Source organism: Carassius auratus, chromosome 7, assembly GCF_003368295.1.
Source record: "Carassius auratus strain Wakin chromosome 7, ASM336829v1, whole genome shotgun sequence".
NCBI lineage: Eukaryota > Metazoa > Chordata > Actinopteri > Cypriniformes > Cyprinidae > Carassius > Carassius auratus.
In genome coordinates, this window is record NC_039249.1 from 5,187,794 (window position 1) to 5,207,184 (window position 19,391).

At 39.5% G+C, this 19,391-nt stretch overlaps 3 protein-coding genes across 15 annotated transcripts; 1 reads left to right on the forward strand and 2 right to left on the reverse strand.

The window, feature by feature from the left end:
• Window positions 1–14: 14 nt before the first annotated feature.
• On the reverse strand, window positions 15–7,269 carry zpax4 (zona pellucida protein AX 4). Of its 13 annotated transcripts, none has more exons than XM_026266814.1 (27): window positions 7,132–7,269; window positions 6,972–7,054; window positions 6,805–6,894; window positions 6,035–6,162; window positions 5,505–5,645; window positions 5,360–5,431; window positions 5,120–5,290; window positions 4,918–5,014; window positions 4,615–4,838; window positions 4,443–4,527; window positions 4,151–4,347; window positions 3,975–4,059; window positions 3,651–3,862; window positions 3,493–3,577; window positions 3,200–3,408; window positions 3,021–3,105; window positions 2,729–2,937; window positions 2,565–2,646; window positions 2,271–2,479; window positions 1,699–1,816; window positions 1,413–1,618; window positions 1,187–1,304; window positions 885–1,054; window positions 709–806; window positions 491–600; window positions 266–415; window positions 15–103 (listed from the first exon to the last, which is right to left on the reverse strand). In XM_026266814.1, exons 1-27 carry the CDS (start codon window positions 7,152–7,154, stop codon window positions 96–98), a joined length of 3,465 nt encoding a protein of 1,154 aa, XP_026122599.1. In that variant the 5' UTR covers window positions 7,155–7,269; the 3' UTR covers window positions 15–95. The 13 variants fall into 13 exon arrangements, with proteins under 13 accessions (XP_026122599.1, XP_026122602.1, XP_026122601.1 ...); XM_026266817.1 differs by having other exon boundaries at window positions 3,200–3,396; window positions 3,493–3,535; window positions 4,151–4,359; XM_026266816.1 differs by having other exon boundaries at window positions 3,493–3,535; window positions 4,151–4,359; window positions 7,132–7,268.
• A 2,747-nt stretch (window positions 7,270–10,016) lies between these two features.
• On the forward strand, window positions 10,017–14,448 carry si:dkey-19b23.7 (uncharacterized). The gene is made up of 8 exons (XM_026266830.1): window positions 10,017–10,307; window positions 10,673–10,744; window positions 10,861–10,932; window positions 11,118–11,293; window positions 11,373–11,430; window positions 11,787–11,958; window positions 12,560–12,757; window positions 13,077–14,448. The coding sequence occupies exons 1-8, from the start codon at window positions 10,257–10,259 to the stop codon at window positions 13,181–13,183; spliced, it is 906 nt and encodes a 301-aa protein (XP_026122615.1). The 5' UTR covers window positions 10,017–10,256; the 3' UTR covers window positions 13,184–14,448.
• LOC113105635 (uncharacterized) lies at window positions 13,611–18,739 on the reverse strand. The gene is made up of 3 exons (XM_026266831.1): window positions 18,404–18,739; window positions 15,579–16,271; window positions 13,611–15,338 (listed from the first exon to the last, which is right to left on the reverse strand). Exons 1-3 carry the CDS (start codon window positions 18,444–18,446, stop codon window positions 15,253–15,255), a joined length of 822 nt encoding a protein of 273 aa, XP_026122616.1. The 5' UTR covers window positions 18,447–18,739; the 3' UTR covers window positions 13,611–15,252.
• Between the last annotated feature and the right edge of the window lie 652 nt (window positions 18,740–19,391).

Below are 19,391 nucleotides of genomic sequence, written 5' to 3' on the forward strand. Positions count from 1 at the left end.
CCACACACACTGAGTGCTTGAGAAAGTACTTTATTTCATGCAGCACAAGACAAATGCTTAAAACGCAAGTTCGTTGAGTCATCTAGAAGGCTCCATTAGGCACCTGTGTGAGGGGAGAAAAAGAGAAAGTTACTTAATGCAAAACTTGGTTGTACAAGTCTTTAACTCACATAGATGTCAACTTAATTTAAATTTGCTCAACTTGTTCAAAGTACTGTAAAAATATAAGTTGCTATGACTTCTTGTAAACTGAATAAAATACCACCTAGTGAACGCTGGGCATATTTGTCTTGGGGCGCACTCCATTGGCCCACTCGAACATATTCAGTTGGTTTCCTTGCAACCGATCCCTGAAAAGAGGGCTTCATAATGGCCTGTTTTGGCAGTTGCATTGGCTTAAGCATTTGGGGAGGAACTGAAAATAGAAGGCATGAAGATGAGCACTTGCACACCAAATGGTTCTAAAATGGGTAATTAAACGTTAACTTGCCCTTCACAGGGTCCTTGATTTGTCCAATTCCAGGAGTCTCTGCTCTAAACTTTCGGTCCACAAAAAGGCTTTCAGTGTCACGTACTGGGTAAATGCACCTCATGGTCACTCTGATTAACAAGTCAGAAGATCTCGTAAACCATTTTGAAACCAGCCAAGTCAGTTGCACAGCTTCAGAACTTTGCTTTCTAGGGGTACTCAGACCCTCAATAACATACCTGTATGCAGCATCTCTTGTGATAACTGGCCTGCTGTCCGTAGAATACAACTCATGAAATACGAGCTCATTTTCATAGGTTACATACTGCTGATCAATCTGAGAAGCAAGTCGAGTAAAAGACCTAGTCAGATTTCATGGGGAACGGGTTGGGGGACCACCCCACACACACACTACCTGAAATCTAGTCCCACAAGTGTTAAGACCAAAAGAGAAGAGGACTCTGGTATCATCAGTTTCTTGGGGTCTGCAGCTTTGGTCCAATAGTGTGGTTCTTGCAGGATCAGCAGAAGGTACCGCTTTAGTGATGTCGGTCACTATAGTCATCACACCCTCAGTAGAGCACACTGCAAAGATAAGGAAAATGTTAACGCATTCGATCAGGCAACTCAAAGCCCACAGAAACCAGCTTTTATCTATAATACACATGCTTTATTACAATGTCACAGATTTGGGGTAAAGTCAATAACAGCCATTACCCAAAAGCTCTGTGGTTTGGAAGAGGCAGCGTTTGCCTGAGGACTGCTCAATCTTCAGGGTTTTAGCATTTCTGGTGAGAAGTTTGAAAGTGCCATAGAACTGCTGCAGAGTAATATCCTATAACATAGGGAAACTTCAAGTTAAATTTCAACCATGGTCACAACTCCATTTAGAATTTTAAAGTGGTTTCTGCAACTGGGCCCTGCTTGTGGTAAAAAGTTTAACCTCATAAACGTATCCAATGGTAAACAGAGGCACAGCCAATATTAATGTGGTGCTGTCATTGGTCAGGATATAGCCACGCTCTGATGCCAGCTGTGGGGTCAGGGTGTAAGACCCAATGGCAATGTCCCACAAGTAATCGTACTGCTGATGGTCCTTCTTGAAGCTTATGCCACTTTCAGTACACATGCTGTCAAACACTGGAGGTACTGGGGAGACAAAGTTAAAAACACCCCCTCAAATCAAGTGTATCGATCAAAAGTATGTCCAAGAGGTTAATGGTTCTTACAGGCTTCAACGACTAAAGCAGACACAGAAGACAAGTGGTAATAGGCCTCCATCTGAGGCCTTATGTTCAAAGTCCATTTAATTTCCAGAGAGTACTCAAACAAGCCAGCTGAAACGTACTAGAAGAGAGACAAAACACGGAGTTCAAAGACTAACATTTAACACATGGGTCTGATGTTAGGGACACATGGTCTTACAAGCCTGCATCAAGTCCATAGAGGGTCTTGTATCAATGTCTGAATTTTACAACTATTCTACAAGTCACATTAAGCTGTACAGAATTGGCAATCTCAACTGCCTGTAAAAGAATCTTAGACAGCTTTTTTTTTTTTTAATAAATCTAAAAAAAAATAATAATAAAAAAAGCACTGGTCCAAACTACAGTACACTTACTAAACCATGTATACCACCCATGCATCTCAATTGCTTGAGTGGTCACAAAGCCCATGTTAAAAAACCACTGTACTTTCTTTATGCATGTTAGCAGGTTAATGTCGTTCTGTAAAACTGCTACTTGTAAGTGCATTACAAATGGTCTTGACCTAGAAAATTGCAAACTAAAGCAAACCTCACCTGCTTTGCAACAAATTGGTCCTCAAATGGAACCCTAATGATGTACGCAGAGGTAGCGTTGCCTTCTGAGACTCTGGAGATGGAGTACCCCATCTGCGCGGCAGTCAATACAGAGATCTCCTGCCCATTCAGCTCAACAGACACCAGTTCCACATCAGAAGGAATATTACCCAGGTAGACATGGAAGACTCTCTCCTCAAGGTTTGTTTCTGGACGAGTCAGTCAGTACAGTTAGGAGTAAACCATCACCCAAAGAGAATGTCATATGCTTCAACATTATTTGTTCCAACTCACGGTTAACTGAAAAAGGAAGCGGAATTGGCGGAGAAGCCATCTGCTTGACCACATTAGGCTTGGTCACCACACCATGCTGGTCCTGAAGTGTTAAAAAAAAAAAAAATTCATAGTATCCGAATCCACTTAATTTAGGATGTGTTAAACCAGTTCCAGGATCATACCTTTCTTATTCCTCCCTCCGCAGGAGAAAGGATACTACTCCCTACAGTTGCTTTACCAACAGTTATGGAATAACCTCTGTCTATCGTAGCCCGTTCATCCACAACCCCACCACTAACTCCCATGCCCATGTTCTCTCCCCTCAACTCAGAGGTTCCAACAACCAGAGGAGTCCTTTCTGCAGGGCTCCTCCAGGTTCCTGAAGGTGATTCTGGAGGAGTTGGTACAGTTGAAGCAAGCCATCACCCAAAGAGAAGCCACCATAAGCCCAGACATGATTCATTTCTAACTTACGGTTAACTGAAAGGGGAGGACGAGGAACTGGTGGATTAGCTATCTGCCGGACCACATTAGGCTTGATCACCACACCCTGCTGGTTCTGAAGAGTTAACATACAATTCATAATCTCCTAATCCATTTTAGGATGCTCCAAACAAGATTGCAGGATCATGCATGGAGAAAGTGGATAATACCTTTCGTATTCCTCCCTCAGCAACAGAGGGGAACCTATGTGCTACGGTCTCTTTACCAACTGTTACAGAGTAGCCACGGTCTGACGCAGCCCATTTATCCACAACCCCACCACTAGCTCCCATGCGCCTGTTCTCTCCCCACAACTCAGAGGTTCCAACAGCCAAAGGAGTCCTTTCTGCAGGGCTCCTCCAGGTTCCTGAAGGTGATTCTAGAGGCGTTAGTACAGTTGAAGTAAGCCACCATCCATAGAGAAGCATCCATATGCCCAAACATGATATCTATTCCAACTCACGGTTAACTGAAAGGGGAGGGCGAGGAACTGGTGTATTAGCCATCTGCCGGACCACATTAGGATTAGTCACCACACCCTGCTGGTTCTGAAGAGTTAACATGCAATTCATAATCTCCTAATCCATTTAAGGATGCCTTGAACAAATTCCAGGATCATACCTTTCGTATTCCTCCCTCAGCAGCAGAGGGGATACTACTCACTACAGTTGCTTTACCAACGGTCATAGAGTAGCCTCGATCTGTCGCAGCTCGTTCATCAACAACCCCACCACTAACTCCCATGCCCATGTACTCTTTCCTCAACTTAGAGGGTCCAAAAGCCAGAGGAGTCCTTTCTGCAGGTGTCCTCCAATGAAGTCTGGAGCCATCATCTGGAAGAAGGGTAAACTGAAGGTTATTCTAGATGAGTCCGTACAGTTGAAGTACACCATTACTCCATGAGATGCAGCAATATGCCCAAACATTATATTAATTCTAACTCACGGTTAACTGAAAGGGGAGGACGAGGAACTGGTGGAGTAGCCATCTGCAGGACCACATTAGGCTTGGTCACCACACCCTGCTGGTTCTGATGAGTTAACATGCAATTCGTAGTCTCCTAATCCACTTCAGGATTCTTTAAAGAAAACTGCAGGATCATGCATGGAGAATACTCATACCTTTCTTATTCCTCCCTCAGCAACAGAGGGGAATCTGTGTGCTACGGTCTCTTTACCAACTGTTACAGAGTAGCCTCGGTCGGTCATAGCCCGTTCATTCGCAACCCCACCACTAACTCCCATGCCCATGTACTCTGTCCTCAACTCAGAGGGTCCAACAACCAGAGGAGTCCTTTCTGCAGGGCTCCTCCAGGTTCCTGAAGGTGATTCTGGAGGAGTTGGTACAGTTGAAGTAAGCCATCACCCAAAGAGAATCCGCCATATGCCCAAACATGATTCATTTCTAACTTACGGTTAACTGAAAGGGGAGGGCGAGGAACTGGTGGAGGAGCCATCTGCCGGACAACTTTAGGCTTGGTCACCACACCCTGCTGGTTCTGAAGAGTTAACATGCAATTCATCTAAATCAACTTTAAACAAATTACAGGCTCCTGCATGGAGAAAACAATTGGTTTGGATTATACCTTTCGTATTCCTCCCTCAGCAACAGAGGGGAGCCTATGTGCTACGCTCCCTTTACCAACTGTTACAGAGTAGCCTTGGTCGGTCATAGCCCATTCATTCGCAACCCCACCACTAACTCCCATGCCTATGTACTCTGTCCTCAACTTAGAGGGTCCAACAGCCAGACGGGTCCTTTCTGCAGGGGTCCTCCAGTGAAGTCTGGAGTCATCAGAAGAGCCTTTAACTGAAAAAAAAGTGTAAACATGGTTCCTGAAGGGGACTCTGTCAACTCTGTGTTAGTAACAGATGGGAAAAATTCTTACCCAGTGAACAGGTAGCAACCAGGTCCACCATGACCACCATCCAGTTCTGTCTGAAAAAGACTGTGGCTTGGATCACTTCAACTGCTGCACCATTGACCTGAAACAAGTTTGATCTAGCAGTTAAGGCAGTCCTAAATGTGTGAACTTTTAACATCAGGCCACATGCCCCTATTCAGAGTCAGTTTGATGACATTAAACATACCATTTTAACAGAAGCATAGAGTTGTCCAAAGGTTGTTCGAAATACAAGTCTGCCAGGTGTGACCATTATTATGTAGCCCAGAGTAGCAGCATCCTCAACCGACATTACCTCAGGCTGCTGGCCCTCTTTTTGTAGCATCACCTGCCAGGCCTCAACAGCTGAACTTTGGGCCTGTTAGGAAAAAATAAAGTTCTGAAGACCACAATTTACGTGAACCCTTAACAAGAACTAGCTGCTTACCAAAGCTAAAGATGCAGAGAAGTCTTTAATACTGCCAGCTGTAGGACAAGGTAGATCAGTTCTCACAGACACCTGTTGGAGAAGAGGGAAAAACTTCAAACAAAAGCAGGGCAAACACCATATGAAAAAGTTAATTCATTTGTACCTCCATGTAGTTCTCTTCACAAGTAACCACCCTCGGAGAGAAAGGAGGAACAGAGCAAGTCTTTGAGACATTGAAAGATGACTCTTTGCCACTCTCATCAATGGTGAACACCCCAAACATGAAGGTGAAGACCTCATCATTCTGAGGAATGAGTTTGGGGTCATGAACATTTGTGAAAAACAAACCAAAGCATTTTATTGAAATGCAACAACCGTTTTAAGACATTTAAAAAAAAATGTTTTAGAACACTTTGCATTCCGGTAACAAAACCGAAAAGTTCTGCTTATCACAATCCTTAAGCATTCATAAGTGCCGATTAGGTGCACAATTAACATCAATTTTATAGAAGTGGACTTTAACTGTTAAATTACAAAATGCGTCACTTTACACAAAGCATCATGACACTGTTCAGAATTGAAGTGCTACATCTGTTAAACAAGTTAAGTTTCAAAGCAGCTACAAAAATGCATTCATTTGATCAAGTAACAAAACCAAAATGGGTTTTTGATCTTTCATTTTGGATTCTGTACCTGATTTCCCGTGTGACAGGAGAAGTATGATGCTCTGAGATCAACATGACCCAGCAAAGGCTGGACAGAGTAAGTGTAACCACACTGAGCCCCATAGCGCTCTGTGACAGGATATGCACCGGTGGCATCTAAGACCAAAGAGGAGAGAAAAACTAGTCATGGCCAGAAGTTTTGGGCGTGACAATTTTCGGTTCTGCAAAGTTTGCTGCTTAAGCTGTTGTGGGGTTCATTCACATAATTTATAGATTGTAGTGTGATCAAAAGCACTTTAAGTTTCAAAGAGTCACAGAAAAAAATAAAAGGCTAACATGGACCAATCATTTCATCAGCGTGTGAGGGAGTACTAAACTGGTTAAAATCACCTTCATACCAAGTAGATTGTAAGCAGACTGATTTCTATAAAAACGAGGGAAGTGCTTCCAATCACTGTATCTGTTAGTAAGGTTACCTTTAAAGGAACATGCAGGTAATCATTGTCAAGAACCTAGGCAAGAATGGATCACCACTAGTCAGAAGCTAATATCCAGCATGCAGGAGTTAATTGCAGAGGTTATGAACAAGGGTCAACAATATCAACTTGGTCAAATATCAACTTAGTTTGGAAATAAAAGCCTTGAACGTATGCATTGTTTTTTAGTATAACATAGGAAAAATTCTACAAATACTCAAGCAGCAAATGTCACAAGACAACGTCAATGCTAAAACTTTTGGCCATGACGGTAGAAACAAATAAAAAAAAAAAAAATAAAAAAAAAAAACACACAACGCACCAATGGCCTCAAAACGCGGTGCACTGCCAGAAGGTGGTATGTCTACCGACACAACCAGGGATTGGGCCTTGCATTCGACCACAGTGGGAGCTATGAACAAGAAAAAAAAAAGTGCAGTTTGAAAAAGTACATCATACAACAAAAGTCACCTTTCTGCAAACTCTTACCTTGTGGTAGTCTGGAGGACTGCTGCAATGCATTTTTAGAGCCACGCAGTGCACAAGCTACTGCACACAGGAGAAAAAGCCCTCTAATGAGAAAAGAAAAAAAGTTACTAATGGAATCAAGTTACATACAGAAAAAAAATAAGTCTTCAAAAACAATTACCCTGAAACAAATCCAAAAGCCATAGTCACTGATTAACGAAGTCTCTGTAGTACGGTAGCCTCAAACACTACCAAACCTACATTAGCACTAACACAATATCCTGAGCTATGCGGCTAAGAGTAACGTTTTCTGACTGACGGCTATATTTATAATGTGTAATGTTGATTGACTTGTTAGAAGTTGGATGTTTTGATTGGTTACTTCAACAGCAGCTACTCTTATTAGGACAAACTTTTGTCATAACTAATTGGTTGCAATCACTGTTTTTTTCCAGACTTACCTAGTTAGCAGGAGGCCACGCCCATTATCCAAAGCTGAAATAAAGGCCAATTACTGAAAATTATGTAAAAAATTATACAACAATATTTATATTCATAATAAAATTAATATGAGCATGTTGTGAGTTTGGCAATTTAATATGCTGATAATTTTTGGCTTTTATAAAATACACCATAGAAACCATGATTAAAGTCACTGTGAAACAAGTTCAAGTTATTCACTCATTTTAGCCATTAATTTTTATTTCGTAATTTAATATATAACTTCTTCAGCTGTACAACAAATAATTTATTCTGAATTAATTTAATATATCTGACCAAAGGATTATTGAACCAATGTAATGGTGTATCTGTCCACAAGGTGGGAGTAAAGATACATAAACCTGTGCCAGGAAAACATTTGCGTTACAGAATTTGACAATCCTAAAAGAAATACAGAGAGAATATCAAATAAATGATGTATCAGGCATATAACAGATGGAGACATGATACCAATAAATAAAGCTTAATAGATGCCTTGCCTGTACATGCTGTCATAATTACTTGCAGTATATTCACATAAAAACACTATAACATTTGAATTTATTGCCACTGACTTGAGAATAAAAAGACATAACGAAATATCACAATAACAAAACTGAACCATATAAAAATGAAAATGTAATTGAATTTGCATTACATCTAGGCCTGAGAATGTGTGACTGTCACATCATCATGATATGACATTCACAGCGTGACAGACCAGCTCTGTGTGATCAGTCACAGTTATTTCTCTCTTTTTTTCCCCTTCCACAAAGGGGAATAACAGAAATCACTAAGACAAGTCTAACATGATAAAACAATAAGGGAGTTTTAAGTGAGTTTCTATTCTCTATTTATAAATATGATAAAAGAAAACTATGAGCTATAAATATATCTATGACCATTTCTATCCTAAAGTTCAAATGGACTACAACACTGTCTTTTCCAAAAAGGAGTGCTGCCATCAAGTCTTTTCCTCCCATTTGAGTCTTATTCTGCACTCACAACATGGCCTTCAGCACCCATTCACATATCAGCATCCAAAAGATAAGAGGTGAAAAGGAAGCAGAATAAAGAGACAGAGAGAAATCAAATTAAAAGGACCAAAACAATACACTCAATGCCTGAACATAAAACATAAAGACAGCAGTGTTCAACAGAATCAAATATTTTCGCTTGAAACAAATGAACTCCAGCTTTTGTGAATCAGGGCTAAAACAAAAATAATATTCTGTGTTAAGCTAATGAATGGGTTTATTTCAGGGGGACATTTAAAGGGTTTGTTTGAATGTAAAAGTACAATGAGTGAATGAAACAAGCTTTTCAGTGTAATTAAATAGAGTCTCACACTGAAGGTCCAGAACTGAATTATGTACATTGATTAATTAAATAAACAGCGACTGAATATTAAGCTCTTGTCAGGCTACGTAATCTTTACAGGATGTCCATAGAAAATTTTTAAAAAGCACAGTGTAGCGATATACAGGAAAAGAACATAATGCTGTCAGCTTAACTTTCAGACAGGAAGTGAGGTCAGTTTTAAAATGTAAACCGCCCAATAACATACCACTTAAAGGAATAGAGGTAACACTACGCAACTGAGTAATTTCATTTGTAAATATTCATATTTGAAATAGTTTTTTAATATTAAAATAATTTTAATAGTCATAAACTAGAAGTAGCATTTAGGAATGATGGTCCCCTTGTAAGAAAGAGGAAGAAACTATCACAAACTATAATGAGAAACAGTGATCTCATATCATACTTCTTTTTTATATTCTGAGAAGTGACTAAAAGTGAAACTGTGACAGCAGTACATTGGTAGAGCATTTGGTTTTACAGCAGAACAATTAATAAGATGACTGATTAAAACAGAAAGCACACAATGTGTTCTGGCCCAGAGTGTTTTTGCAGCTAGTAGACGATACACATTCCACAGAATCTCTTCTGGCTGTATTGTATGACTGCTATTGTGTTCACTTCCTGTTGTGGGCAACAGGGTGGTGTGACATCATTTTGTTTGATATATGCAGTGAGTCATTTCTCCTTCTACTGCTGATTTCTAGTCAACACAGAATTCACCAACTACGGATTGTGTCCTTTTTGTGAACCTGAATTTTACCCCCACCATCTAAACTCCAGCCTATAACCCTTCTAAGACATGCAAAGCACAGTTTCGTAGGCATTAATACTGCACAATGTCTTAATTTAATCTGTTAACTTGGGTTATTATGTAATAAGCGATGATCTGGCACTGTGGCTAAATGCAAATAATAACCTTGTTGCTTTATTACAGTTCCTTACAACATCGCTATTATATTTAGTTACATAGACACTGAATAATTCTTAACTGAATAACTATAAAATGGCAGTGTGTAATTTGGCTAAAAATATCATATGACTATAAGTTCCAGATTTTTTCTGTTGGCCACAGGTATTTTTTTGGTTGGTCATAAATTGATTAGATTTGATTCCTCAAATTGATCCTGTGATTTTATTTTAAATGTCACTCACCAAAAATACACCAAAGTATTATACACACAGGTGATGTGATATTTTTTCGTTTTTCTTTAAGAGCACCACACGCAGATGATCCCTTGTGCGCGACAAGAGCATCATCTGCACAATGATCAACGCGCGATCAAATACCAAATGAGACCTAAAATCCGAAATACCTAAAACCGTGGAGGAAAAACATTAGGATAAGAGACTATTGCATGAATGATTAATTTACCAATGCATTGGTAATGCATTGCAGAGGGAAGACAAAGAAATGCATGTGCAAATAGGCGTGACAGTGTGCTTGCATTGATTTGCTCAATGTAAATGCATCTCATTTACAGCAAAATCAGTGTGCGTGTAAACATGAGTTCTGGTGTAAGTATATGAAAATGTATTTTCACTGCATGCTTATTTATGCGCTTATGTTTAGGTCTCTAGTTATTTTTGTTACTAATCGGTTGATTTTGTTTGACAGCCATGTTGCATGGGTCGTTTCACTATGATGTGTTCGGTTAAGACATTATCATTTTAAATGCAAAGGGTTTTATTTTCTCAATCGATCGCACGCAATGACAGGATTGGCTGCCGTTGCCTATTAACGAAGCTATGAGCCCTTAGTAGATGTAGGCTTCATCAAATCTTGTTCATTCACCATTAAAAGTCATTTGTTGTTATATAAGTGTGTATTTTGTACGTTATAAGAACAACTCATTATAGAAACTGTTTTGCTTTTGTGATAGATGCAAGAACATGAACAAAGCGCGAGACTAAAGCACTTCCTGTCGGAGCTTGCAATACTGGGTTCTTTACAGGTGGGCTTTTCCTAAAGCAATAGTATTTACAGTTTCATATTTAATTAAAACTGCACGTCGTTTTGAGGTAATTAAAACGTGTTTAGTTTTTTGCTGTCGTCTATGTCTGTCTATAGGGCTTCCGATATTTCCAGCCCTGGCTAAGAGGGAGAGAGGAACTTCTGCTGACTGTGGTCAATGATGACTTGGTGGGGGTCTTTATTGTTTCTCACACACTTTTTATTTTAGCTTTTTTATTTTTGCATTAAAACTGTGTTTGAGAAGATGTTTGGAGTCATAAAGTGCAGCTACAAACATCTTTAAACATAAAAGCTCAAGTGCTGCTGCATCAGTGACAGTTGTATCTTTTGGAAACATGACTCTTTTCTCACAGAGATGGTGTTCTCCGGGGTTCCCTGTGTCTGTGGCCTCCACCTTTACCAGCTCAACCTGCAGTAGTAGTTACAGTCTGGACAGCGACTATGCTAGCTCGCCTTTGGCAGGAGAAGGACCACTTCCACAATACAAACTACAGACACCAGACGGCACACAGACACAAACTCCCAGCAGGTGGAAGAAAAATATCCTTGGACTGTAGCGATTATAAACCAAGTGCTGTATATCAATTATTTGAATTACTCACTCACAGGAATGTTGATTCTCATCTTCTCCCAGCTTCACCCAGTGAGAGAGAGATCGCTGTTCCTGTGAGTATCATTGCCAATGTCAAATTCACGTATTAGGAACATTACTAATCTTAAAATACACTGGCTATTCATTTAGGTTTGAAAAAATAATCACTACCCTTCAAAAGTTAAGGGTCTGTAAGATTTATGTTTTTGAAAGAAATTTCTTATGCTCAACAAGGCTGCATTTATTTGATCAAAAATACAGTAAAAAACAGTAATATTATGAAATATTACAATTTGTTATTTGAATATATTTTAACAGTAGTCTAGATATCAATTTAAAAGGGATTAAATATTAAATATAATAAATATGCACAATTTCTGATTGTCTTGAAGTGGTCAAGGCTCTGAAAATATATATTTTTTCATTGCAGGAAATGAATTGCACCCTGTTCCTGTTAGCCGGCTATGTCAAGTATGGGCAACCTTATGTCTGGATTCGATCCAATCATGAACGCCTAGTAAACGTCGGAGGAACTGATACTCTAGTCAAAGATACACCAATGAAGCTGAAGTCCATCACAGACTGGGTTTCAACTTCCCAAGGTTTTAACATCCTTAAACGTCTTTATTTCACCAGCTTCAACTTTTATTGGCCATATTTTCACAATTTTATTATATACAATATTTCTTTATGTTCCTGGTTCAAAGTTTGGAAACATTTACAATTTTTTGTTAAACAAGGTTAAAGATTTTGTAGTATTGCTATATTTTTATTTAATGCCATGTCAACATCTTAGGCTATTTACATGGCAAAAATATTTCAGAAGAAACTATTATAACAATAAGTTATACTACACAACATTTTTTACATAAACATATGATCAAACTTCTAAACCTTTTTCTGGCAAAATCATATTAAATAACTCTTTAAGTCATTCAACTACATTTAGGACTTTTCTACATGCATTAAAAGCTGGACCATCCAATAAAATATGTTTGACAGAAAGGGGAATCTTGCGAAACATGATAAATCGTATGTATAAATATACATACAACTTACTTTAGTGGTTGTATATCCATATATTGTTGTGTTACCATAATGCATATCAGCCCCCAAGTCCACCATAAGGATACTAATCAAACATCTCTACTTTTCATTTTACAAGGGTCTTTCGTAACACACAAACTTTCTTGTGCCCTGTAGGAGCTCATGTATGGGATGTAGTGAATGAGTTGGTGGGACTGTGCACCATGCCGCCTCCCGACAACCCCTTCTCTTTGGACATGCGCTACCTCCAAACCCTGTCCCTCCCAGAGCGCTTCCTGGTCACTGGGGCCCTCCTGAATTTCCTGGAGATGATCGTGGTTCAGGGAAGCCGAAAGGAACCGTTCTATGATCTGGGTGAGCACAGAGCTCGAGTTACTTTAAAAGATAGAAGTCCGGGAAATCTAGGAATCCAAATATTTGGAACGTTCCTTTGTCATTGTGCTCCTACGATAAGGGGTGTGAGCAAGAAAAACAATACAGAAAACTAAACATAGCAAAGTCCTAATCCTGCTTCATACATCCCGTGTCTGTTGCTTATATTAATTTTGCTGTGGCACAGAAGCACTTCTTTTTCTGCGTATAGATAGAGCGGTAAGTGGTTTGTGTGAAACAGGCCTTTGGCTAGATTTGACCATCTTCCTCTAATACACATTTCCTCTACCTTATTTCTTAGTTGTGGAAGAGTTGAAGCTGCTGAGACGACTTCATTTCCAAAGCCTCTCTGAGGTCCAAAGGTTTCAAGGAAGCGACAGGACTCAAAGTCCTTTATTCAGCGAATGAAACGGATACTTCAAAGAAATCCAAGGGTTCACTATTTTTACTATTTGTCCTAGAGCTCTTAGAATAAAAAAAAAATCACAATCTGAACCATGAACTAACATGTTTTGTTATTTATTTATGTTTTTATATAAAAGATCATTAATTTATGTACAAACAGATGTTTAATAATGCCAGCTTTAGCCCTGTGACTGTAAGATTGTAAATGTCAGCCATGTTTTTGTGAACCACGTATGTTTTTGAAAAGTTACTAAATCAGACGAGACTATTTTAATCCCCTGCCATTAAAAGATTTGCACCCCATGACTTACACAGAAACTGCTCACTCTTTAAAGACCTAATCTGTCCTGAAATTCAAGTAACAACTGGCTTCTTAAAAGTTTATGGTGTCTTTGTGCATTTAATAAATTACTAGAATACATAGCACAAATGTTTTACATATAAAAAGTTTAATATTCCATAAAATACATTTAATATTTAAGCGTCTACACAAAAGTAGGTTAAAAATAAGGTACAAGAACATTCATAGAACATTAAAACACCTCATAAAGCAGACAGAACAGATCCAACAACAGATCTGAGGTCGTTGTAATGCGAGATACGGTTTAATACGACTTTAAATAAAATCCATAAGGATAAAAAGAAAAAAGAAATCCCTTTGATGTAACTGGCCTAACAAGAGGCAGAATTTCTAATACCATGAGGCACCGACTGAATACTATTGTGATATATGATGTGATTCTTAGTGAGCACATGTAACAGTTTTAGGGAAATAGCAACTTATGGTGCTGGACAATCTTTTGTACTAGGTGATGTGTGTTGTCCCAGTCATGTGAAGCATGGTGCCCTCCTTTAAAATACTTGGTTTATGCATCCAGGCCACTTAAAAATGCTTCCTTGCGATTTATAACTTTATGTAACTGTAGTGCAACGATGCTGCTTTTTCAAGGACATGACTCTTTGTGCAAGTATACCTTTGAAACAGTATTCTGATGTCATAAGATGTTGCCTGGAGACAGTGACTTATTGGGCTTTTTTCTTCTCCAAGGAAAACGGGCTGATGTCGTAAAAGTTACATATACATAAAAAATGGATGCATGAGCTATTATGCCCTCAAAAACTTCTGGAATGCAGGTGCACGGAAACAAATTCTCATTTTAAGAGCACACAGCAATACCGCTGATCTTCATTATCTGTTTGGAATTATTAAAAGCTGAATAAAAATGGCAAACTGAGGTAGAACCAGGCTAAGACGGATATGGCTATGACAGACAACCAGAAACAAGAATCTCAGTATCAAAGCACCAAATTACATACAGTTCAGATTGTCAAGCCAGTATACAATTATGCAATACATAATACACCATGAATGATGGTCACATTGATGGTGTTATAATAATTCAATCATTGGTAATAATGTATTTGGCAAGGCTTTGGCCATGTATTAAAAAAAAAGCATGTTAAAGAATACAGTAGTTTAGAATAAAACTGATTGTATTTAAAAAGCATTGCTTCCTTTGTGCATCTGGAATAGAAACACTTTTCCAAAGCTCTTACTTTTATGTCCTGGTTGTGCTACTGTTTACCATCAAGCATCCACCCACTTCCCACACAGATCCTCACTTGACACCTTGAATACAAACAAAGTCTGACTGCTCATCAGTCACATTAACAAACTACCCAGACATGTAGTGTACACACAAAAACTCAACTCTGTGATACATACATGATTTTAAAACTAGATATCGGTTCACCTCAGGTTAGCGGTTTTGGTTGTCTCATAGTCCCTAAGCAAACTGAGATTAAATTTAAACCAGCATGATTGAACCCATCATTTTCCTAAACCATAAAAAAAAAAGCTCTGGAAACCTACATTTTATCACTTTGGTAAATCCGTAAACTCAAATGCAGTGGTGGTTTAGAATACGGACTCTGAACTTGAGTTGCAAACTCCATCAAAGCTCAAAAGTTCCACCAGTTGTAGGTGTGGTTGTCCTTTTCCTCACATTCCTTTCTGGAAAATCCCAAGCATCACAAAATGAATGCGGTCAAGGTGGGTGGGACGGGGCCCATTAATTCCAATTGTCACTGTCAGAACCACTTCTGGAAATGGCACGGAGAGGACTGCGTGACACCGACCCCCTCTTCTTCCAACGGACTGGAACACAAAATCCAAAACAAGAGAGTTATAGAACACTGATCAAATGCATTTTTTTTTTGGTTGCATTAATTTGGAAGATGCTTTTATCCAAAGTGACTTGGATTACATTCAAGACATTTTATTAGTTCATGCATTCCTTGGGAATCGAACCCATGACCTTGGCATTGCTAGCATATTTTGTATAAGCTACAACAATACAGCACTCATCTGTCTCCACTTCTTCCTGCGTTAACTCACCTTTTCCCAAACTAACTGGCAATGTTGAGCCTTTGGGTGCAGGGGGCGTACCAGAAATCTCTGGCTCTTTAGTGATCCCTTCCCCTGGCGGTAACGTGGCGCATCCACCCTGCAAGTCATTTAGTGCTCTCTGAAACGACATCGCCAAGCAGGCGGTCATGTCCTTCGCCCTTTCTGCCCGACTGCACCAGAACACTCTGCATTGCAGCTGCTGACCGGGCTGTCTGCAGATGTACAGAAACACATTGGGTCTGGCCGTGTGCGAGGCGCAGTACGCGATATCATGCAAGTAGGTCTTGGTGAGCTGCCTTCCGGTGCTCAGTTCTTTCACCTCGATGTATCGGGGCCGCACTACTAGGGCGTGATCTTTAGAAAGCTTCCCAGGGACTCCATCCAGGAGTCGATCGATGGCATCCTCCGCCTGCTCCAAGTCCAGGGAGAAGATTTTCTTGGTGCCGAGGTAGTGTACCTTGAAGAGGGGATCGCCGTGAGACAGGCTCTCCGTTCGGTCGCGACGGAATCGTCGACGGAAAGCCGCCGGAGAGTTCTTTAGTGTTTGCATCAGATGGAAGGAGGCCAGGGCCATCGTGGGAGAAGATCGAAGCGGAGACAGTTTTTTGGAGCCACAGGGATAGTTCTCCTGCTTATCCAGTAAGCCTCCCAGTGTGGCACAACTAAGTATATCCTTGAGATCTGAAACAAAGAACGAAGAGAAATAAGTTTCATGCTCATGAAGTGAAAATCTCAACACGATTTTTTCATTTTTACCCCAAAGATTTATTTACACATGTGGTGACACTTTCATTAACCATGTTTTTCAGCCATTATTTAGCAACACTGTCTTATGGTTTAAGCATTAAATGAGCCAGAGCATTATGTTCTTATGTGGCAATCCGACTGCAACCGTCTGTCAGCTCTTTACTGGAAAAATGGCTACAAATAAACCCAAACCCAAGATCTCAGGATGGGATCGGTTTTAGTCAAGCATTAGCACAGACTTATGCATAGTCTCCTGCACAGGAGCTGCAAATATTAAACAAGCCACATTTGCGTCTAGCAAGAGTGGAAGAACGTCTGTCGTCTGTGAGTCATCGGAGACACTCTGCTGGAAAAAGGACAATAACAAATGTGCAATTGTTATTTCACTCCATTTTAAGGCGCTTATTTATACGATTTTGTTCATATAAAAAAAAAGAAGGACTGACAAACATTCGGTCAAAAATTTGAATGTAAATACTCAATACTTATACTGAAAAATAAATATCGGTTAATAGTCAGTATGGTACTAATATATCATGCATCCCGAATTTAAAACAACTGACCAAGAAACTGGTGATCCTCATTTATGGCAAATTAATTTCTTACCCTGCTTCTCACAGCCCAGTTCAAGCATTTCCCTCAATTATATACTTAGTGTGTTGGAACATGCACGTCACTCATTTTAAACATGTATTCGAACCAACCCGTGCTAACTTGCCCTTCAGGGCCTCATTAGGTCAAAGTCCAAATGCACAGAGGGGTGCCTTACAGAACTTATGCAACACTGGCAGTTAGTTTTTCTTTTGTCTCGTGAAACAAAAAACATCCCACTTTAATTCCCACATTGTGCTGGCTATGTGGCCGATACCATTGTGCTGCACTCTATTTTTTCCGCTCTCTTTTTTTCTGGCCATTATTTCAGCATCCTCAGATGCTTCTGATGTTGATCACCACTCAGATCTCCAACTGTTTTTAGTCCCAATGCCTATTGTTGAGGAGAAACTTTCTACAGGAAACAGCTTTAGACGACATCCCGCCACATTCACAATATTTCTCGTCCCAAAGACAATGGTGTGTAATAGCGTGTCATGTGAGAAATGCAAACATGAAATAACTTAGACTGATTTGATCTACTGGCAACAAGTAGACACACACACACACACACACACACACACACAAGCACATCTGTAAGGAAATGACCATTCCTTTAGAATACCTTTGTGAACATCTGAACCACAGTGTGCTTTGTGAACTATCATAGAAATGACAGATTTTTTTTTTTAATGGTTAGATAAACCTAAAATGTGTCCAATGTGTTTTATGTTGCCTTATTTGCTGTAGAAAGAGACACTTAGATATACTCACGATAAGAACATTAGTCATATTCAGCTGCGTAACTGCAAAGTAATCCTGATGGTTATCCCATAGTTGCAGACTAATAATACATTTTTTCATTATTATTATTACTATGTTGCAATGAAAGAAAAAACACAGCTTTAACTAAAAGTCCATCTTTAACTTTACTCAGAAGTCCTTACATGGTCATCTACAACTCTTCAAGAGTTAATCATTACAAACCAGTGCAATTACTTCATAGCGGTTGACTGATACGGTTTTTTTAGTAACTGATGCCAATATTGATACTGCTTACTTAAATCAGTCTAAAACAAGCTTAAACCAGCCTAAAATTGCCTGCTTTTCTTGTACCTTGGTTTTACTGGGGCTCTAGTGAGGTGAAATAGATAAATACAAATAGCACTCAATGACATTAACATGAAATAAACACTTTTTTTACACCGTAATTCTTCAAATGACTAATAAACCTGGCAGACATCCAGAACTAGTACACAGTCCATTAGGAAAGTCATATACACAACTATAAAATATTCCAGCAATAAAAAATAAATGTAGGCTGAGAAACAGTAAAGTTAACGTTAGCTACTTTTCAGTTAGACAGGTTGAAATACAGTCTTAAACTTGTACAGCTTAATAAATAAGGGCGACAGAACAAATACATATCTTCTTTTCCAAATCCAAGATTTATCAGTGAAAGACTCCTTTCTCACCTTTCATGCAATCTTCACTTTTGGTCCGGCACAGGTAAATCATGCGTCCTCCACAAACAACTGAATGAAAAGTAGACGTCCAAACCGTCGTGGCTTTTGTCAGCTAAAACTTTTCTCTCCTAAATCTGAAACAGCGCTTCACGATACACTGAACCGAACGCGCTGTTTCTCAATGTCGGGAGTGGATATGGTTCGAGTCTCGAGACAATCGCATGCTCTCCTCGGCGTGCGCAAGCAGGCTCTGCTTACCTCACTGTACGCTCTGAACCCAATGCGTCAAGCGCGCGTCTGAGGCGCTGTATTTGAGCGGCGTGGGCACGCCTCCGCGGGGAGATGTCAGACAACCACGAGGACACGGCGTTAACGAGTGCTGGAAATGTAAAGGAGCGTGAACCAAGTCCAGCCCTCAAGCAAGCGTCAGCGATGTACCCAAAATAAGATTCACCAGGGACAAAGACATAAATGTACATGTACAGATAGCATCGAAAGATGACGAGCTTGATGTAGGTACAGACTGATAATGAAACAAAACACTTGTGATATTAGGGGGCACAATTTTAAATTAATCTTAACCTACTTTAAGTAGACTATTATTCATTCAGTCAGCCATTCATTTTTCACCGTCATGTATCACTATAATCTCTAGAAGTAATCCATAACAATTAAACAAAAATAAATGTTTCATTAGGTTTCATTTATTCTACCAATTTTGTATTGTAGTGTCAGGGGCATCAATTTTGAGGGGGGATGAGGGAAGGTGGGTGGACTGGGGGTCTCATGTTTGTCATGTGACACACAAAAGCCACAATATCACTGTATAACTGCTATAGGCTTATGTCCCTATTGAAAAACTAACAAACAATAAAACCATCACAGAATTATGTTTTCCACAACAAATAACATTAACCATTAAAACAATTAAATTGGTTATCTGTAGTGTGTTTTGGGACATATTCCATTAGGATTTATTGGTTTTAAAAAGCCACCT